Source organism: Andrographis paniculata, unplaced genomic scaffold (genome assembly GCF_009805555.1).
Source record: "Andrographis paniculata isolate CXL003 unplaced genomic scaffold, ASM980555v1 Contig98END, whole genome shotgun sequence".
In the NCBI taxonomy this organism is placed as follows: Eukaryota; Viridiplantae; Streptophyta; class Magnoliopsida; order Lamiales; family Acanthaceae; genus Andrographis; species Andrographis paniculata.
The window spans coordinates 220,002-237,278 of NW_026137637.1; the positions used below are offsets into that span (position 1 = coordinate 220,002).

Here is a 17,277-nt window from a genome sequence, read left to right on the forward strand (position 1 = left end):
TACTTTATTGAACTAGTTACTTTATAAAAAATATATATATATATTTTTGTGAAAATATTTGATTTTAACAAAAATAAGCTATATATAATAGAATTTAAAATTAATTCAACAAATAATACGTAACAAACAGTGTATATCGTGACATCATATCATCGAGTTGTTGGTAGCATATGTATATACAACCGATAGCATAACATTATATGAGTTAAAATTTATATAAGATTTGATACCGTAATTAATAGATCTTTTATAATTATGATACAATTTATAATTAATATCAAATCAATTTCTTACTTTATTTGAACTAATTATTTCAAATAAAGCTATTGGCAAAATATTTTAATTTCAAAAAAATATGTCATATATAATAAATATAAAATTTAATTCAACAAATAACATGTACAACAAATCGAATATAACGTAACATTATATCATTAACTTGTTGATAGCATAGTTGTATCTTCATCATTATTTATTAGTATTATACTCATTGAGTCTTATATACCATATTCATTCTTTCATTATCGTTCGTACACTTATTCTCTTATTTATTTATTTTTTAAAGAATGATAGACTTTATTTTTATTTTAAATTTTTAATTTATAATTTTTAAATTTTTAGTTAGACTAATTAGTTATTTTAATTTTAATTTAAAATTATTTTTATTATATTATAATTATTTTTATTTATATATTATTAATTATTTAGTAATTATACTCTTCTAAATTCTCCTAGTACCGTAAAGAGGATACAATAGTGCAAAATTGTTTCAATTTTTTGGTAAAATTTATACAATAATCCAATTATAACTAAAAAAAATTTCATCCATTTATTATTTTATTATTTATTTTAATAAATAATAATTTTTTCATTATTTTTTTCCATCCATCATACTACTATTATTAATAAATTTTTATAATACCTTAACCTCATTTTATATTTTACCCAAATTTTATTTGAATAATGTAGTATTATTTTATGAAAGCAAAGTAATATATTTTTAAAATATTGGAATTATATTTTAAGTAAAAATTTTAAAATTAAACTCAAATTAATTATGCATACAAAAATAATTTTTATTAAGAGAGTATCATAAATTTGTTCACAAATAATTAAACTTTTTCATATTTAATATGAAATTTATTTTTTATAACACAAGACATAATTAATTATTTGTCCTGAGAAATGCACAACGTACACAACCACTCTGCAACCACATTACCATTTAGTCATACCAAAAACTAAATATATATTGTAGCTACTGCCTACTGGCCACCTGGCTGGCTATACATCTATATTATTTAATTTCATATTATATTTTTATTTTTATTTTTATTTTTTCAAATTAAACACAATATTGAAATGTTGCTATAATTTTCTCATATATATATATATATATATATAAAGCAAAAGGGTGAATTTATTTGTCCCCAATATCTGTGTGGAGCAGCAATATGGTGAAAAGGGGAGCAACCGCCGTAGCAGTATTCTTCTTCTTCGTCTCGTTTGCTCTCCAGCTTTCTTCAGGTTTAATTAATTTTATATATATTCCATATATCTGCAAATCACACATATACAATTGTACGTATGTATAGTTGAGTGATAATTAATTAATGGAGGTGCGCGCAGAAGGCGATGTGGAGAAGAAGACGTTGCTATTCGTGTTCGGCGATTCATACGCAGACACCGGAAATCTGCCCAGGGAAGCTTCCACGTCGTGGAAATGGCCTTACGGCATCACCTTCCCCGGTAAACCCTCCGGCAGGTTCTCCGACGGCAGAGTTTTTACGGATTTCATAGGTAAATTAAACTTAGCTACCAATCCGAACTCCATCTATTCAATTAATTATAATTTCTCGTCGTCTAGGGTTTACTGTGAGTAATTAGTTAGAGATCAGTATGGTGTTAATTACTCTCATCATCTTAATTATAAAAGTTCGACTCAAACATGCTATCAGAATATGCTTAACCCAATTTGTTTAGACTTTGAGCTAAAATTGTAGCTCAAACTTGCAAGGTTCAAATTCGAGCTCATATTATATATCTTTAATTGATATATAAATTAAACATATCTAATTTTATTCGTAATTTTTTATAATAAAATAGTTTTAAATGCAAGTTTTGATATAAAAACTATAATATTAATAATATACTCTGTAATTCTTCATTTGATTTTTGCAAGCAGATTAAAAAAAAAATAGCATTTTATAGATACGCAGTATTTAAAGTAATGTAATATTTATTTTACTCTTAAAAAGTAAACGTAATTTGGTATTTAGTTGAGAGTTACTTTTCTTTAAAAAAAAATGAAAAGTTTTGATTTTGACATATTAAAATGAAAATGAAAAAGTTAGTAATGGACGGAGGAAATATAAAATAATTACGAATATATTATTACTAATGAGTTCTATTAAACTGTTGGAACGTAACTCAAATTTGATTCATTTATAGAAATAATAATTTCTAAATTGAAGCTCAAATAAATTATCTTTATAAACTTGTGGAATCGAGCTATTGACGAGTCGAATTAAACTTAACTACAAGCTACTTAATTGGGTCGATTAATAATTCTAAACACATCCGATAGTCGTTTATAACTTAAATTTTTAAATAATTTTATTAAGAGTAAATATGGTGCCATAATTCAATATAATAATTGAATGATTATATTGAATGTGGTTGATAGTAATAAAAGAGTAAGTGAATGTATTCATTGATTATACCTTAACGTACTTATACAAGTTAAATTTATATATTATACATATAAATACATATATATATATATATATAGGAACCCGCAGCCGCTAGTTTCAAAAATTATATTTCAAACTATGAAATCTATCCATTCAAAATATATCCACACTTTCAATAAGATATTAAATTTACACCCAATTTCAATGTTTTCAAACTAATTTTCTATTTGTTGATATTTTCCCCTCTTGATAGTTGGTTATTATATACAAAGTTTGTTCGAATAAACTTATTGATTCAGGATATAAATTTACAATAATAACTAACCATATTTATGAACTTTTGAATCGAAGCAAAATTTCTAGGAATAAAATCTCCAATTCCATACAAGTTGATGAAGAATTTGAACACCAATTCGACGAGATATGGAATCAACTTTGCTCATGGAGGGACAGGCGTATTCAAAACAATGGTTGATTATCCTAATATGAGCACGCAAATTGACTTCTTGCAACAAATTATTGATCGTAAAGTGTACTCGAGTCAAGCATTGAATGCTTCGATCGCGCTAGTGTCCCTTGCCGGGAATGATTATTCGACTTATCTTGCCAAGAATGGAAGTTTGAAGGTATGTTAGGGTTGTTAAACTAATCGCAAAATTATTTCTTGTTAAGGTGTTTAACTATTAGGTGACCTAACACAAATTTGAATTTTGAAAATATCACTTAGGTAAAAATATATTAGTTATTAAACATTTTCATTTTTATTAGTTATTATTTTGAAAAAAAAAAACTACAATATTGTATCCTAAAAGTAAATTCAAGTCTAGTTTTGATAGTATCACTTTGACATAAATTTATACGATTTTTTTCAAAAATGGACAAAATTGAAGTGTTTCAAAATTATAATAAATACTACAATAATTTTGATCTTGTTTGGTTTTTGGTTTTTGGTTTGAACTTGAAGTTTCAATTTTTTTTTTTATTTAAATAGTATTTTGATATAATATTCTATCAAATAATTTTTTTTATCTTTTTTTATCAAAAATTATGTACACTGAATAGTATTTGTATGAATTTAAAATCCAAACGGAAAACACCCTAAAATCTCCTTGAATTTCAGTTATGTTCCTCATTTGTAACAATTACAATCACTAGTAAAAACCACAAATCGAATGTTATACCAAAATGGTAATAAATATATATAGGATGACAAATTTATAATGTAATTTATATTATATAAAATATTAGATCACATAATTTCTTCTTATTATTATTATTTTTATTTTTTTTTGAAGTATTTATGCAATACATTTTATAATAGAATAAATTATTGAAACAAGAAAATTAATATAAAACATGTTACCCAATTTTCAACATAATTACAAATTTAAAAAATAAATGTAATGTAAGTAGACTACAATTTATAGTTAATTGTAATAAAAAAAGAGTGATAACATATATCTTTTAATTTAATTTGTTCTTCAATTATATTAGGATGCAAAATTAATTTTTATATTTTGAATGTGTAGGATTTACCCGAATTCAGTAAATCTGTGATCGGTAATTTAACGAAGAATATTAAAAGGATACGATTATTGGGAATCAAGAAAATTGTGATCACAGGACTCCATCCATTGGGTTGTTTGCCACTAAATATCGCTACAAATGCATATAGAAACTGCAACACAGGAGAAAACTATTTCTCTGAGTCTCACAATCGATTGTTGAAGCAAAATATAGAGACATTAAACGATGAAGTTTCTACTCCAGTCTTTGCTTATCTTGATATCTATGATGCTTTTATATCCTCCATCGAAACACGGCAAAACAATTCAGGTAATTGAATATAAAAAAGTCCAAAAAATTGTGTATATATACCCCGACATTCTTGTATTGATCATTCTTGTTTGTGACTTCAATTTGCAGATAAATTAAAGCCATGTTGTGTTGGGGCGAACGGCGAAGGATGTGGGTGGATAGACAACATGGGGAAGAAACTATTCGATGTTTGTAAGAATCGGAAAAACTCATTATTTTGGGACTCCATACATCCTTCAGATGCCGGTTGGAGGGCCGTATATTCATGGCTTAAGCCTTCTCTCGCATCAATTTTTGTATCCTAGTTTATATGCGTATCAAATTTTACCGTACTACTTTTAAATTTAAATAAAATACAAACTACATCAGCAACATAAGTTGGTCTTAGCAAATCTTGTATGACTAATTTTAAATTCATAATTTTACGATTACAATTAATTGAACTACTTTTTACAAGGAAAATATCTTCTTCATTTTTTTTCTTTTTTCTTTTTTTTTTTTTTTTTTTCTTCTAAGGATATACTATGCAACTATCAAATGTAAGATAAATGTTGTTTTACTTTACTTTACGACTAATTGCAATGTATGAATATGTAAAAGTATGTTTTATATATTTTTGTATATTTTCACTTTTTTCTATGTATTTTATTGCTCAGTAAAAGTAAGAATACAAATTTTTGTCTCAAACAAATAATCACACCAACCAAAACCATTTCTTATTAGAACCAACATAAATAAATAATTAGAATCAATAGTTGATCTATAAATAAATAAAAATGTAAAACTAAGAGGAATGTACTTGAATTTGAAGTACTACAACATCTTTTGGCAATGTAGTACCATAGTATATTTTGTACTGCAAAAAATACAATACAACCCAAAAGGAAAGAAAGTTGTGACATTTTAGGTCCACTAATCAAAAGCATACCATGCCAAATATGCCTTCCTTCTAAGCTCACTCAAATTATTTTTAAATAATTCATTTATTAATTAAATACTATTATTTTATCAATTCTATCACACAATTTTGTTGAATAGAATGGGTTGGAAAAATAAAATAAAATTCTTTTCAATACATAATTTAAAGCTTCTTGAATTTTTGAATTATATATATATATTTTTTACTAATATATTACAAGTTTCATTATTTCGATAACATTTGTTCATATAGTTACCGATTTTAGTCTTCCTTCTCTTTTTAGAACAAATGTGCAAAAGCATATTTGTACATTAAGTAATTTGTACTGCTCGACAATTCTGTCGTACGAATATTTATAAAGAAAAATCGTCTTTGAATCAGATACGTATTTTCTAAATGCATTTTTAACTTTTTATTTTATATAGTCGTCAAATTCACGACCTTTTGATAAGTAGTTGACACTTTAACTACTAAATCTTATTAAATAATCACAATGTTATTTACATTTAAATATATTTATTATATGTTGTTTTATTTAATTATTGAAGAGGTTTTATATATATGTAATTTTTTTTGTAAGAAATGTTTGTAAAATTCAATCTTGAGATAGTTCGGGTGTGTTTGTTTTGTATTTTGATTTGAAGAATTATTTTTTTATGAAATGTAAAAAATTGCGTAAGTAATATAAAAATAATGAATATATATATAATATATTAATTTTTTTTAATAAAATGTTATGACAATTTTTCTCAAAACAAACAAAATAAGTATGGTATTAAGTAGATCTTTTTATTTTTAAAATGAGAATCTCATCTAAAAAATTAATATAATATCAATATTGGAATGTTTCAATTCTTATTGGCTAATTTTTATATAAATAAATAACTCATATTTTAGAGCTTTTCAATAATATTTATACACAAGTAATTGTAAGTAAGGAACAATTACGTGAGATTTAAATGATCAAAATGCATAATATATTTTAAAATATAATATTTAATGAGATAAAATAATTGTAGCTAAAATTAAATTATAGTATTATATTTCTAAATTATTCTATTTTCAATTGTAATTTTGTACAAACTATACAAATTTTATTTACATTATTTAGACCAATCAATAAAACATATTTAAATAGAAAAATCTTATATCGAAATCAGTCAATGAAAAGATATACGAATATGTGGTCTCAATAAATAAATAAATAAATAATACTATTTTTTTTAAAATACTCAATCGTCTCCTCTTCAATTTCGTTTTATTAATTTATTTATTTATTTATTATTATTCTTCCTGGAATTTTGTGCACTATAAATATCGCCCTCAACCCAACGCCATAGTCTCATCCCATTATCGCAATCTTCCTCTACGCTTTCTGTAAAACTCGTGATCATTTAGGAGAGCGCCATCGAAATCGCAAATGTCTCAGGTCAGTATCTTCGTCTTCTTCGATTTTTGATTGCAGTAGAATGGTACTGCAATTGGATATTTGTTGATTTATTTCATGATGATGGTTGCAATCAAGTTTCTGTAGATGTTTTTCTGTTTTTTGGTACCTCGTGTTTCCATTTTTCCTGTTTTTGCACTCGATTGAGGAATTTTGGTTGTTAGGATTCATACGACATTGAGCGGATTAAATTTACGAGGAGGTAATGATTTGCCGGTCGATTTGATTCGCTAATAAGTGTGAGAGAATGTGATGATTTGATTCAAAACTGGAATTGAGTTTTCCACTTTGTGCAAAAATCTTTGTATGTTTAATTTATTGCCTTTGTTTTTTGTTCTCTCCACTTTTTGGACTAGCTTATTTGTTTCCTTGAATCTGTAGAGCGTCCTCGCTGCAGTTCTTTGCGCCTGAATCATTCATTGGCTTTGAATCGTTTTTTTTTTTTTTGGTTATACTGCCTTATTGATTGGATTTTTTTTTTATATTGAATGCCTACTGTATGGAGGCGCTCTTTGAAAAATTTTCGATGTTGCTATTCGTTACAACTTCCTATTAAAATCAGAAGGAAAAGCTGTAGTAGAACTATGAATTTTCAAACTTATTCAACAACCTTTCATTTGCAAAACACCAAATGTGCTTATATAAAAAAGTTTGAGATCTCTGCCAAATATTACATCCGTTTTGTAAATAAGATCAAACTCTTTGTTCAGTTGACATTGTAGGTACAAATGAAATTTCTGGCATGTGTCTTAGTGAAAATTTATTGAACTAATGAATGTGGTTAGAATTTCTAAGGGTTTCTTATGGATTTACTGTATTGATTCTCATATCTTGTAACACTGGAAAAAATGTAGACTGTGGAGCTTAAGGTTGGCATGTCATGCCAAGGCTGTGTTGGAGCTGTGAAGCGTGTTCTTGGAAAGTTAGAAGGTTTGTCAACATTACCATAATTCATGAGAATCATTCATATTTAATGTTATCGATTTGGATTCAGTGTATGCTCAGTGGTGTTCTCCAACTTCTCCTTTTCTGAGACGTCGTGATCTAACTTCACTAGGATGCTGGATTGTGTAAACATTAGACCCTGACTTTTCTTTTTGTGATTTGAAACTGTAGGAGCTGTAAGTATATTATGTTTCTTTGATTCTTCAATTATTTTACTGCTTTTTAGACTAGAGTGATTGTTGAGTAGGTGTTGAAGGTATAAAATATCAAAAAGATATAAATTTCTGAATTATCTTGTGAAGTTAGGTTTTAGAGAAATTGATCATTCAACATAGAATTGGAGCCCGAAGCATCACCTGTTTATGTCAAAGTTTTTCATGTGTTGAGTTTTATGGAGGAGAAGGGGGTGTCTAAAGTAATTGAACATAACTAAACATCTAAGAATAATAACCATTCCTTTTCTGCCAACTTGCTTTGTTTACATTACAATTTTTACTCATTTGACACTATTTATTTTTCAAAATACATCACATTACATACATTTTTTTATTTTTTCCGAACTTTCAAAATTCCAAAAACCTCCTAAAACCCCTATCTAAACAAAACCCAGTTTTTCAAAACAGGGGACATTAGCAGTTCTTATGCTTATTTTCTTCCTCCCTGAGCTTCCTCTCAACCCAATCATGGTCGAATGTTTCAAATATCAATGCACGTCTCCTAGAAAGAACACATTTTAAGAATGCATCTTGATATGTATATATTAATACTTTGGATAGATTTATTTCTGCCGATTTTGTAATATTTTACTTGCGTTATTCAACTTCTTTACTTCGCTTTCAGTTCAATTGTCCGAACAGAACACAAATGTCTTAACTTTTGAAACTTGATGTATCTAGGAGTCGAATCATTCGATGTTGATCTAGAGAAGCAAAAGGTGACCGTGAAGGGCAATGTCCAACCGGAAGCCGTTCTGCAGACTGTTTCAAAGACTGGGAAGGAGACATCTATTTGGAAAGAAGATGAGAAGGCGGCTGCAGTGTCCGAACCCACATCTAAGGCTGCTGAGACGGCTGCCACAGCATGACTCGACTTTTCCAAATATAACTTAGATATTTTAAAGTAGTACTTACTATATATGTGGAAGCAATTTGGAATGTTTGTTGTGTTTGTCCTCCCAAGTTATGGTATATGTAATTTGGAATAACTTCTTGCTCATGCTCATGTTCTTCTGTTAACTTGGCTATCTGCTATGTACTCGACGTTCTTGTCCTATATGTTTTTGTTGTTCGAACTTTGTGAATTTGTGACCGTAAGGTTACGAATTCAAACTCGACGTCGAGCTTGTCATATTGAATTTAAAACTATGAAAAACTAAAATTGTCACATTACATTTTCTTGATGAATAAATAAATATAATTTTTTTATTTTTTAAAATTTAAGGGACATTATTAATATCATAGATAAAGTCACATAAAATTTCTGATAGAATTAATTTTTTTTAAAAACAGCTGCAATTGATGTATATTCAACTTAATTTTTTAAAAAATGATCATTAAGATTATTTAAATACACTTATCATTCATGGATATACTTTTATAATTTCAATAACATCTATAATTCAATCGACCAAATATACAATCTTCAATAATATACTTGACTGTATATTTTATTTAGTAACAAGAATACTACCAACATCCCATACCACCTGATATTGTTTCACTTCATTTTTATTTACTAATATCATCACACATTTTACTCTTTATTTTACATCCTATAGATGGAGAATGTGAGGTTTATAAACAAACATGGATGGATATTTTCACAAAGGTTAAGGTCTGGAATTTTGACAAAGGCAGCAAACAAGACAAATGCGAATTATTAACTGAACTAGTACAACGCTTAACACCAAAATTTCAGTCAGCCAAACAAAAAACAATCTATCTGATACAACAGCCAGCCTGGGAATAGTAACTTAAAACAACTCATACCTAATAATATTGATTCTTGTCGCACCAAATCCAGCTACGACGATGATGATGATGATGAATGCAGCACCTTAAAGGCCCTCAAAGAACCTCAAATGATCCTCAAACGACTCCCCATGCCGGATTTTGGACACTGACCCGTCATCTTCGACCTAAAAAACCACCCTAGCTCAGTCCAAATTACCAATTTATACGAATTGCAATGCAGAGTAGTTTTTCGATCCAAACATTATACCCACTTACAGACATACATGCCTCTATGTAAATTCGTATATAAAAAAAAAAAATGAAATGTTCTAAAAGGACCGCCCTCGTGCAAACAACAAAATTCCCAAAATGATAAACTAACTGCACTGCTTCAAAAAATATGAGAATTCTTTTGAGAGATTTAATTAGGTGTGTTTGAATTTAAACCCGTCAATGATTCCTTGTAAAGATAGATACCCAAACCTGCTGGAGGAGGTTTTGAAATGAAGACAAAATACGAGTAGAATACGAACCCAATATTCAGGCGGACGCATTTTCAGATTGTATGTTGAAGCCATGCTCATGCAGTAAGCACCCGCATCATGAACGACCAATCCCATTCCCTACAAATCCAGGTAATTAAACAACGAACTACACAATTATATGACAAACAAATTACAGAGAAAATATATATATATACTGTTGAAAAGAACACGAGGAATTGTATAATTTCAATTCTACTTCCTACAATACATACTAAACAAGAAAAATCCTAAGTCCCTGTACAAAATCCTTTAACTTATCCTTACATTACTCCATTAGATCCGTTAATGTTGAAGACTATTTGTCACCTTCAGTGACTATTTAATACCTCAATTCCCTCCACTAATTTACCTATATTGTCTCCTAAATTTGCTCATTCAAGATTTTCCACGTTTACCTTTGTTGGTGTTGGCAGTTCTCGATCCTTCCCTAGGAAATCAGCTGACTCACAAACAGGACCAACAACATCAAAAGTGGAAATTTGAGAATCAGGAGGTGCTGGGGAAACCAGATCTATGTGCTGCAATGAAAATCGACTTTAGAATATTAGAATTGATTCTAGTTCCTATTTTGTGACAAATTAATTTCTGACAATTCAGAACTTCTGAGATTAGTCCAAGAAACTTTACCTGGTATGCTCCGTACAAACTCGGACGAATGAGCTCTGCCATGCTGCCATCGATGACAATAAAATTCTTTGTTCCATTGGTCTTGACCCCAGTGACACGGTTGACAAAGCAGCAAGTGTTGGCAATGAGGGATCTTCCGGGTTCAATTATGAGATTCAGATCCCGCGAAATAACCAATTCACGAACCTATAGAAAACAAAGTTTATAAAAAATTTTAAGAAAAAGAGTATTAAGATAGCATCCAGGCCAATTTAAGTCGAGATAAATGAAGTTGTACTGCTTACAGTATCTATTAAGTCTTGGGGAGTCGGAAGGACAGCTCCAGTGTGGTAATAATCTATACCCAGACCACCTCCAATGTTTAAATAATCTATCTTGAAACCTTGGGAGCGAATCTGATCAATGTATTTCACCATCAAAACAGCAGCATCCCTAAAGATATCTACCTGGAGAAGCAACATTGTTGATCCATAATTCGTTATATACAAACTTCGATGTAAATAACAATAAAAATGAAGGGTGTCTAATACTATGAAGTTACTCTAACAATTATAGATCATCGTACAAAAACTATTGTTGAAAAATATCTATATACTAAATATAATATGAGATATTATATATTTAAATTTAAGTGAAGTAGTAATTGAAATTGATATTAAAGCAAAAATCTAGATATTCCACTCCTCTTTGTCACATACAAACCCTCATGAAAAAAACTTACCCTACAGATGACAGGGTGGTTGGGCGAAATTACATATAAATAAATTAATATGATACAACAAAATATCCCGGATGAAAAGTACAACCAAAAAATACCTTTGTAATGGTAGAACCAAGATGACAGTGAGCGCCCACGAGTTTCAACTCTTTTGAATGTTCTTTCACCGCATCCAGAAACCATTGCAGCTTCTCATTTCTAATACCAAATTTGGAGTTTTTATTTCCGGTAGCAACATAAGGATGGACCTAATTACACAACATCTAAGGTTATCTTACGAACATATATAGCATAACAAGAATGCAATAATTCAATAACCATCATAATTGAAGCCAAAACAACAAGGGTCGACTACATTTCTTATGGGATTCAGGGAGAAGTCTCTGGTTACCAAATGTCATTTAAAACCACAAATCTCTAAGTCCAATGAACTACAAAAAATTCACAACAAAAGTACAATTCAAAGTAACATAACAAGTTCACCGGCTACGTTCTGCATCAATGCATCCAATCAAAGAGGAAACATTGCAAGTAATTGAGAAGGAACTCAATACCTGAGGATCAACATCGGGATTGATACGCAACAAAACATTAACCCTTTTCCCAACAATTCTTGCAGCAGCCACAATGTTTTCCAAATCAAATTCACTATCAATGTTGACAAAAACTCCTTGTTCAGCTGCCAATGTTAGATCCTCCAGTGTCTTCCCATTCCCATTAAAGACGCACCTGCATTAAAAAAAAAAAAACAAACAAACAAACAATGCCTGTTGTTCAATATAGATAGCTTTTGACGATTCCCATTGCACAGAAAGAAATTATCCCAAGTTTAATTGACTGTAACTACATTTTTAATATATTGTAAATTCCATAGTATTAAGTTGTGGAATGACATTAGGAAGAATGCAGTAACTGTGACATTGGTCGAACACTTGGTGTTCATAAATTAAATTCTTCATTTCTTTCTCATCTAGCAAATCATTTGAAATGAAAGTAAAATCAAACATTAGACACATGAACAGCAGCGAAAACTGAATTATAATCTCGAATTCAAAGTGTTTGATGGCAGTTTGAATACTAACCTTGTAGGATCAAATCCAGCGTGGACAGCTAACTTGAGTTCATTTCCACTGACGAGGACAGCTCCACATCCCAGCTTCCTCAAATGCTCCAAAATCTTGAGATTATTATTCGCCTTGATAGCGTAGCCGATAATCGAGTTCAATCCCTTCAATGCGTCCTTATACGCCTCGACGTTCCGAGTAATCTGTTTCTTACTGTACAAATAAAACGGCCTTCTGTCCACAGTTTCCATGACTTCCTCAACTCTAACGCCATCGCAGCAAAGGTACCCATCTTCAGACTTGGAAAAACAGTGCCTAAACCCCTGCGTTTGCGGCTCCGAGGTAGAGAGAACTGCCCTTGGAAGTCGAGACAGCAAATTGCACGAAATCGGCTTCGATTTGAAGGGAAGAATGCGGGAAGCAAAGCCGGGGGCAGAAGAAAGCTTCAGCGATTTGGTTGGGAGGGTCGTCGGGGATTGAAAGAGGAGATTGGCGGCCGCCATTGTTGGTTTGCCAGGAAAGTGCAATGAGCGAGCAGAGCAGCGTGAATGTAATTAAATAAATAAATAAATAAATATGGTGATTCGAGAAGAGATGAAACAAATCAACGGTGGAGATTCTTTAGGTTTAATTTGTTTCTACGATGGCAATTGGCAAGGACAAGGTAACCAGCATGTACATCTATATTTATTTATTTATTTTGTATTTAGACATGTGTTTCATAAGTGTAATGTATAATGTGTATATGATGTGTTAAAATTAATTTGTTACATATGTGAAATTATAGAATATTATTATTACCAGTGTGTTAACTGATTTTATAAATTATTAGATTTATATGGTACAAAAATATAAATATATTTTGAATAAGTCAATTATTACTATAAAATAGTATTTAGGAAATAAAGATAAAAAGGCTAAACTAATTATATATATACAAAGATATTTGGGTAATATATTGATATTTGTAACGTTAAATAGATAATACAATTATTAAAAAAGAAATTGATACTTTGTTAAGGTTAACAAAGGGAGTATATAAGTAAGTATATTCTCTTTAATTTCTTGATTTTTTTCACGAATTAACTATTAATGTGTAATAAAATAATAATATTTAATAGATACAATATATATAAATGTACTCTATGATGATTTTTTTATTTTTTATTTATTTTTATCATGGATAGATAATTGACAGTTTAAATATATAAACACATTATATTAAAGATTGAATGTACTCTCATCTACCTAATTCATTTAATTCATGGTTGTTGTAAAATATATTGGAATAATAATATTGTTATTGTTGACATTAATATTTATCTAAGTAACTATATATTTTAAACAAAACATAAAATTGTGTTAAGATTATATTTTATATTTATATTTTTTTTATTAAGTAATCTATTTTAATATAATTATATTTAATTTAAATTTATATTATCATCTACTATTATTTATTTTAATTATTATTCCATAATTTAATATGTACGATCAATTGAATTTATTAGTAGATTTATCACAATGTATTTAATGTATATAACATCCGACACCTTTTCTTTTAGATAGTATGATGATAAATAATAATAATTTTTATGTAATGAAATTTATAATTTCTTTTAATTAAGCAATTATTTTATATATAATTATTTAAACTTATATTATTATCGACTATTTAAGTCTATTATTGTTCCATAATTATATTTTTAAAAAACTTATATAAAAAGAAAATATGAATAAATTCATATATAATTCAGAAAATACAAATAAATTTATATATAAATGAATTATTATATATATATATATATGTGTGAATGATTACTATGAAATATTTGTATAATTCTTCTAACTCGTGAAGAAATCGATAAATAATAAACAAATTATAACTTGCAAATGTAAAAGCTTAAGACCGTGACTTTTTTAATTGAGATTCTTTCAATATAACTATAGTCCAAATTAACAAGATAGACTCTCTCAATTCATTGATAATACTAATAAGGTAAAATTGCCCATTACTTAATTGTAATTTCAAAATTCAACGTAAATTTCTTATACTTTAAAAATTGTATTGCGCCTTTATATTTTTAAAAATATTGCAAACTTCTGTCATGTAAAAAATGTAGATGACAAATCTTCTCGTCACAAAAAAATTATATAGAGGGTTCCATAGAATTTTTTTTTTATATAACGTGGTAACCCGCAGCCGCTACTCGAAAGTGCACACTGGGTAAACCCCCGGCCAAATTTAATACCCTGCAAACTAGGTCCGACAGATAAGTCACACTAGACGAACCATGTGTGGCAGATGACCTGAGGCGTCGAGGATTTGAAGTCATGACTTCAGGGTTACTAATTCAACCCCCACTCTTTTTTAATGTCATGTAAGTTTTAAAATACATGCAAATTTAAGTTGAGTTTGAAAATCACGTAGAGTTATATATAGATAATTTTGCATAAGAATTATAATTATAATTATAATATCACACACACTACACCAAACCACATGCATACAAAAACCTGAATATTGTTTTCAGATTACAACAATAAAGACTAACCACACCACATAGGACTTAACGCAAAACCATACAACATATCCTTTTCGTATAATCAACACATATTCATATATATATATATATATAGAAAGATACACAGATATATATATACACATTCTGTCTCTCTTATGCTCTTTCTTGTCTCAATATCCTTCCATAAATCACACTAACATAATACATCCATATATATATATATATATATATATGCATACAGAAGACAGACGACACCTACATAATACATACAGTACTAGATCTCCATCCTCCCCAACACTTAGTAATTAAATTAAAATATCCAAAGCTTTCTGCAGCCTTGCAACAATGGAGGCTGCAGCAGCACCCACCAGGGATGACCTCACCAAGTCCCTCAGCCGTCGCCGGAGCTTGTCTTCGCCGAGCAAAAACGGCTGGGCTTCCGCCAGCATCCGCGACACATTTGGCGCGCCGGGAGGTGACTATAGATATATATATTTAAATTTCGACACAAGCCTATATATATATATATATATCATATATGTATTTGAGGGGGGGAACTTTTTTTATATAAATAATATTTCTTCCCTCTCACATAATTTGTCTCTATTTTCTATTTTTTTCATCCCATATAATTTGTTCTTTCATTTTTTTTGAAATATGATGTGCATATTTTGTGATTTTCTAATCTTAATTAAATTATCTTAATCTTAATTTATAATTATTTTACTATACAATAATTATTTTATTAATACATTTTTTAATTACTTATTAATTACATTTTAACTAAGTTACTGTATCTATATTAATAGGTCCAAATTACATGGGACGGAGAGAGTATATAATAATTTTAAATTATATAATATAATAAAAAATTAAAAGTTACAAACAAGTTTTTAGTTTGTTATTGTTTTTTTTTCAAATATTTCTAAATATTTGATGTATTTGAACCAATTTTTTAAAATGTTTGAGTTTTAAATAATAATAATAATAATAATAATAATAATAATAATAATATTTTTATTAAATCTACAGGGTGACCAATTATTTAAACTTTAAAATTTTATAAATACATAACAAAAATATAAAATTCAAATAATTAGAGGGGCGGAACACCCTTCGGCCTCCCTACTAGCTCCGCCACTGTATATGTTAATGTGTGTGTTTACTTGTGTTTAATTTATTGCGAAAGCAGATGTGTTCCAAAAGAGCGAGAGGCAAGACGACGAGGAAGAGCTCAAGTGGGCTGCCATTGAAAGGCTCCCGACTTACGATCGGATGAGGAAAGGGATATTGAAGCAAGTTACGGACGACGGCAAGGTCGTGCACGAAGAACTCGACTTTGCAAACCTCGGACATCATGGCAAGAAACATATTATGGATAGCGTCTCAAAAGCGTTCGAGGATGATAATGAGATGTTGCTTTTGAAGCTTCGCGAGAGGATCAATCGGTAATCATCTATTCGAAAACTATATAATACTCCCTATACCCATCAAATTTATTCTTACTTTCTTTTTTAATTCGTTTGCTAAATTTACCACATTACTAATTTTGACAAAGTCAACAAATCTAACATTTAAGTATTACCCTTCATTCAACACTTATTTATAACAAATATCACTATCTTTATTAAATTCTCTCTCTTTCATTTACTTTTAAGTTCTACTAAAATTTCAAAAATATCATCAACTTTCCTTTTACTTTTATTACTTTTTCAATAAAATATTTATTTTCTTAATCTCCGTGCCGGATCCAAATGAGCTAATTTTAATGGACAGAGGAGGTATATAATTAATGATATATTTTTCTCCGCCAATTTAAATTTTTTATTTAAATTTTTAGGTGAAATGATCATTTATCATCATCTTCACTCAGACTAGCCTCGCTTATAACTTTTGATTTTGGTGTAAAATAGAGTCGGTATCAATGTGCCGCAATGTGAAGTGAGGTTCGCGCATTTATCCGTCGAAGGCGAAGCATTTTCCGGAAATCGGGCGCTCCCAACATTGTTCAATTCCACCATAAA

At 29.0% G+C, this 17,277-nt stretch overlaps 3 protein-coding genes across 5 annotated transcripts; 2 read left to right on the plus strand and 1 right to left on the minus strand.

Moving 5' to 3' along the window:
* Positions 1 to 1,407: 1,407 nt before the first annotated feature.
* LOC127243847 (GDSL esterase/lipase At5g03610-like) lies at positions 1,408 to 4,964 on the plus strand. 3 transcript variants are annotated; one of them, XM_051264048.1, is made up of 5 exons: positions 1,408 to 1,527; positions 1,630 to 1,800; positions 3,045 to 3,319; positions 4,223 to 4,529; positions 4,620 to 4,964. In XM_051264048.1, exons 1-5 carry the CDS (start codon positions 1,455 to 1,457, stop codon positions 4,814 to 4,816), a joined length of 1,023 nt encoding a protein of 340 aa, XP_051120005.1. In that variant the 5' UTR covers positions 1,408 to 1,454; the 3' UTR covers positions 4,817 to 4,964. The 3 variants fall into 3 exon arrangements, with proteins under 3 accessions (XP_051120005.1, XP_051120007.1, XP_051120006.1); XM_051264050.1 differs by having other exon boundaries at positions 3,057 to 3,319; XM_051264049.1 differs by having other exon boundaries at positions 1,424 to 1,527; positions 1,633 to 1,800.
* Positions 4,965 to 6,721: 1,757 nt separating this feature from the next.
* LOC127243848 (copper transport protein ATX1-like) lies at positions 6,722 to 9,037 on the plus strand. Its single transcript, XM_051264052.1, has 3 exons — positions 6,722 to 6,859; positions 7,732 to 7,807; positions 8,719 to 9,037. The coding sequence occupies exons 1-3, from the start codon at positions 6,851 to 6,853 to the stop codon at positions 8,904 to 8,906; spliced, it is 273 nt and encodes a 90-aa protein (XP_051120009.1). The 5' UTR covers positions 6,722 to 6,850; the 3' UTR covers positions 8,907 to 9,037.
* Positions 9,038 to 9,671: 634 nt separating this feature from the next.
* On the minus strand, positions 9,672 to 13,279 carry LOC127243850 (diaminopimelate decarboxylase 1, chloroplastic-like). The gene is made up of 8 exons (XM_051264054.1): positions 12,747 to 13,279; positions 12,219 to 12,393; positions 11,763 to 11,912; positions 11,231 to 11,392; positions 10,947 to 11,132; positions 10,715 to 10,837; positions 10,308 to 10,397; positions 9,672 to 9,959 (listed from the first exon to the last, which is right to left on the minus strand). Exons 1-8 carry the CDS (start codon positions 13,229 to 13,231, stop codon positions 9,879 to 9,881), a joined length of 1,452 nt encoding a protein of 483 aa, XP_051120011.1. The 5' UTR covers positions 13,232 to 13,279; the 3' UTR covers positions 9,672 to 9,878.
* Between the last annotated feature and the right edge of the window lie 3,998 nt (positions 13,280 to 17,277).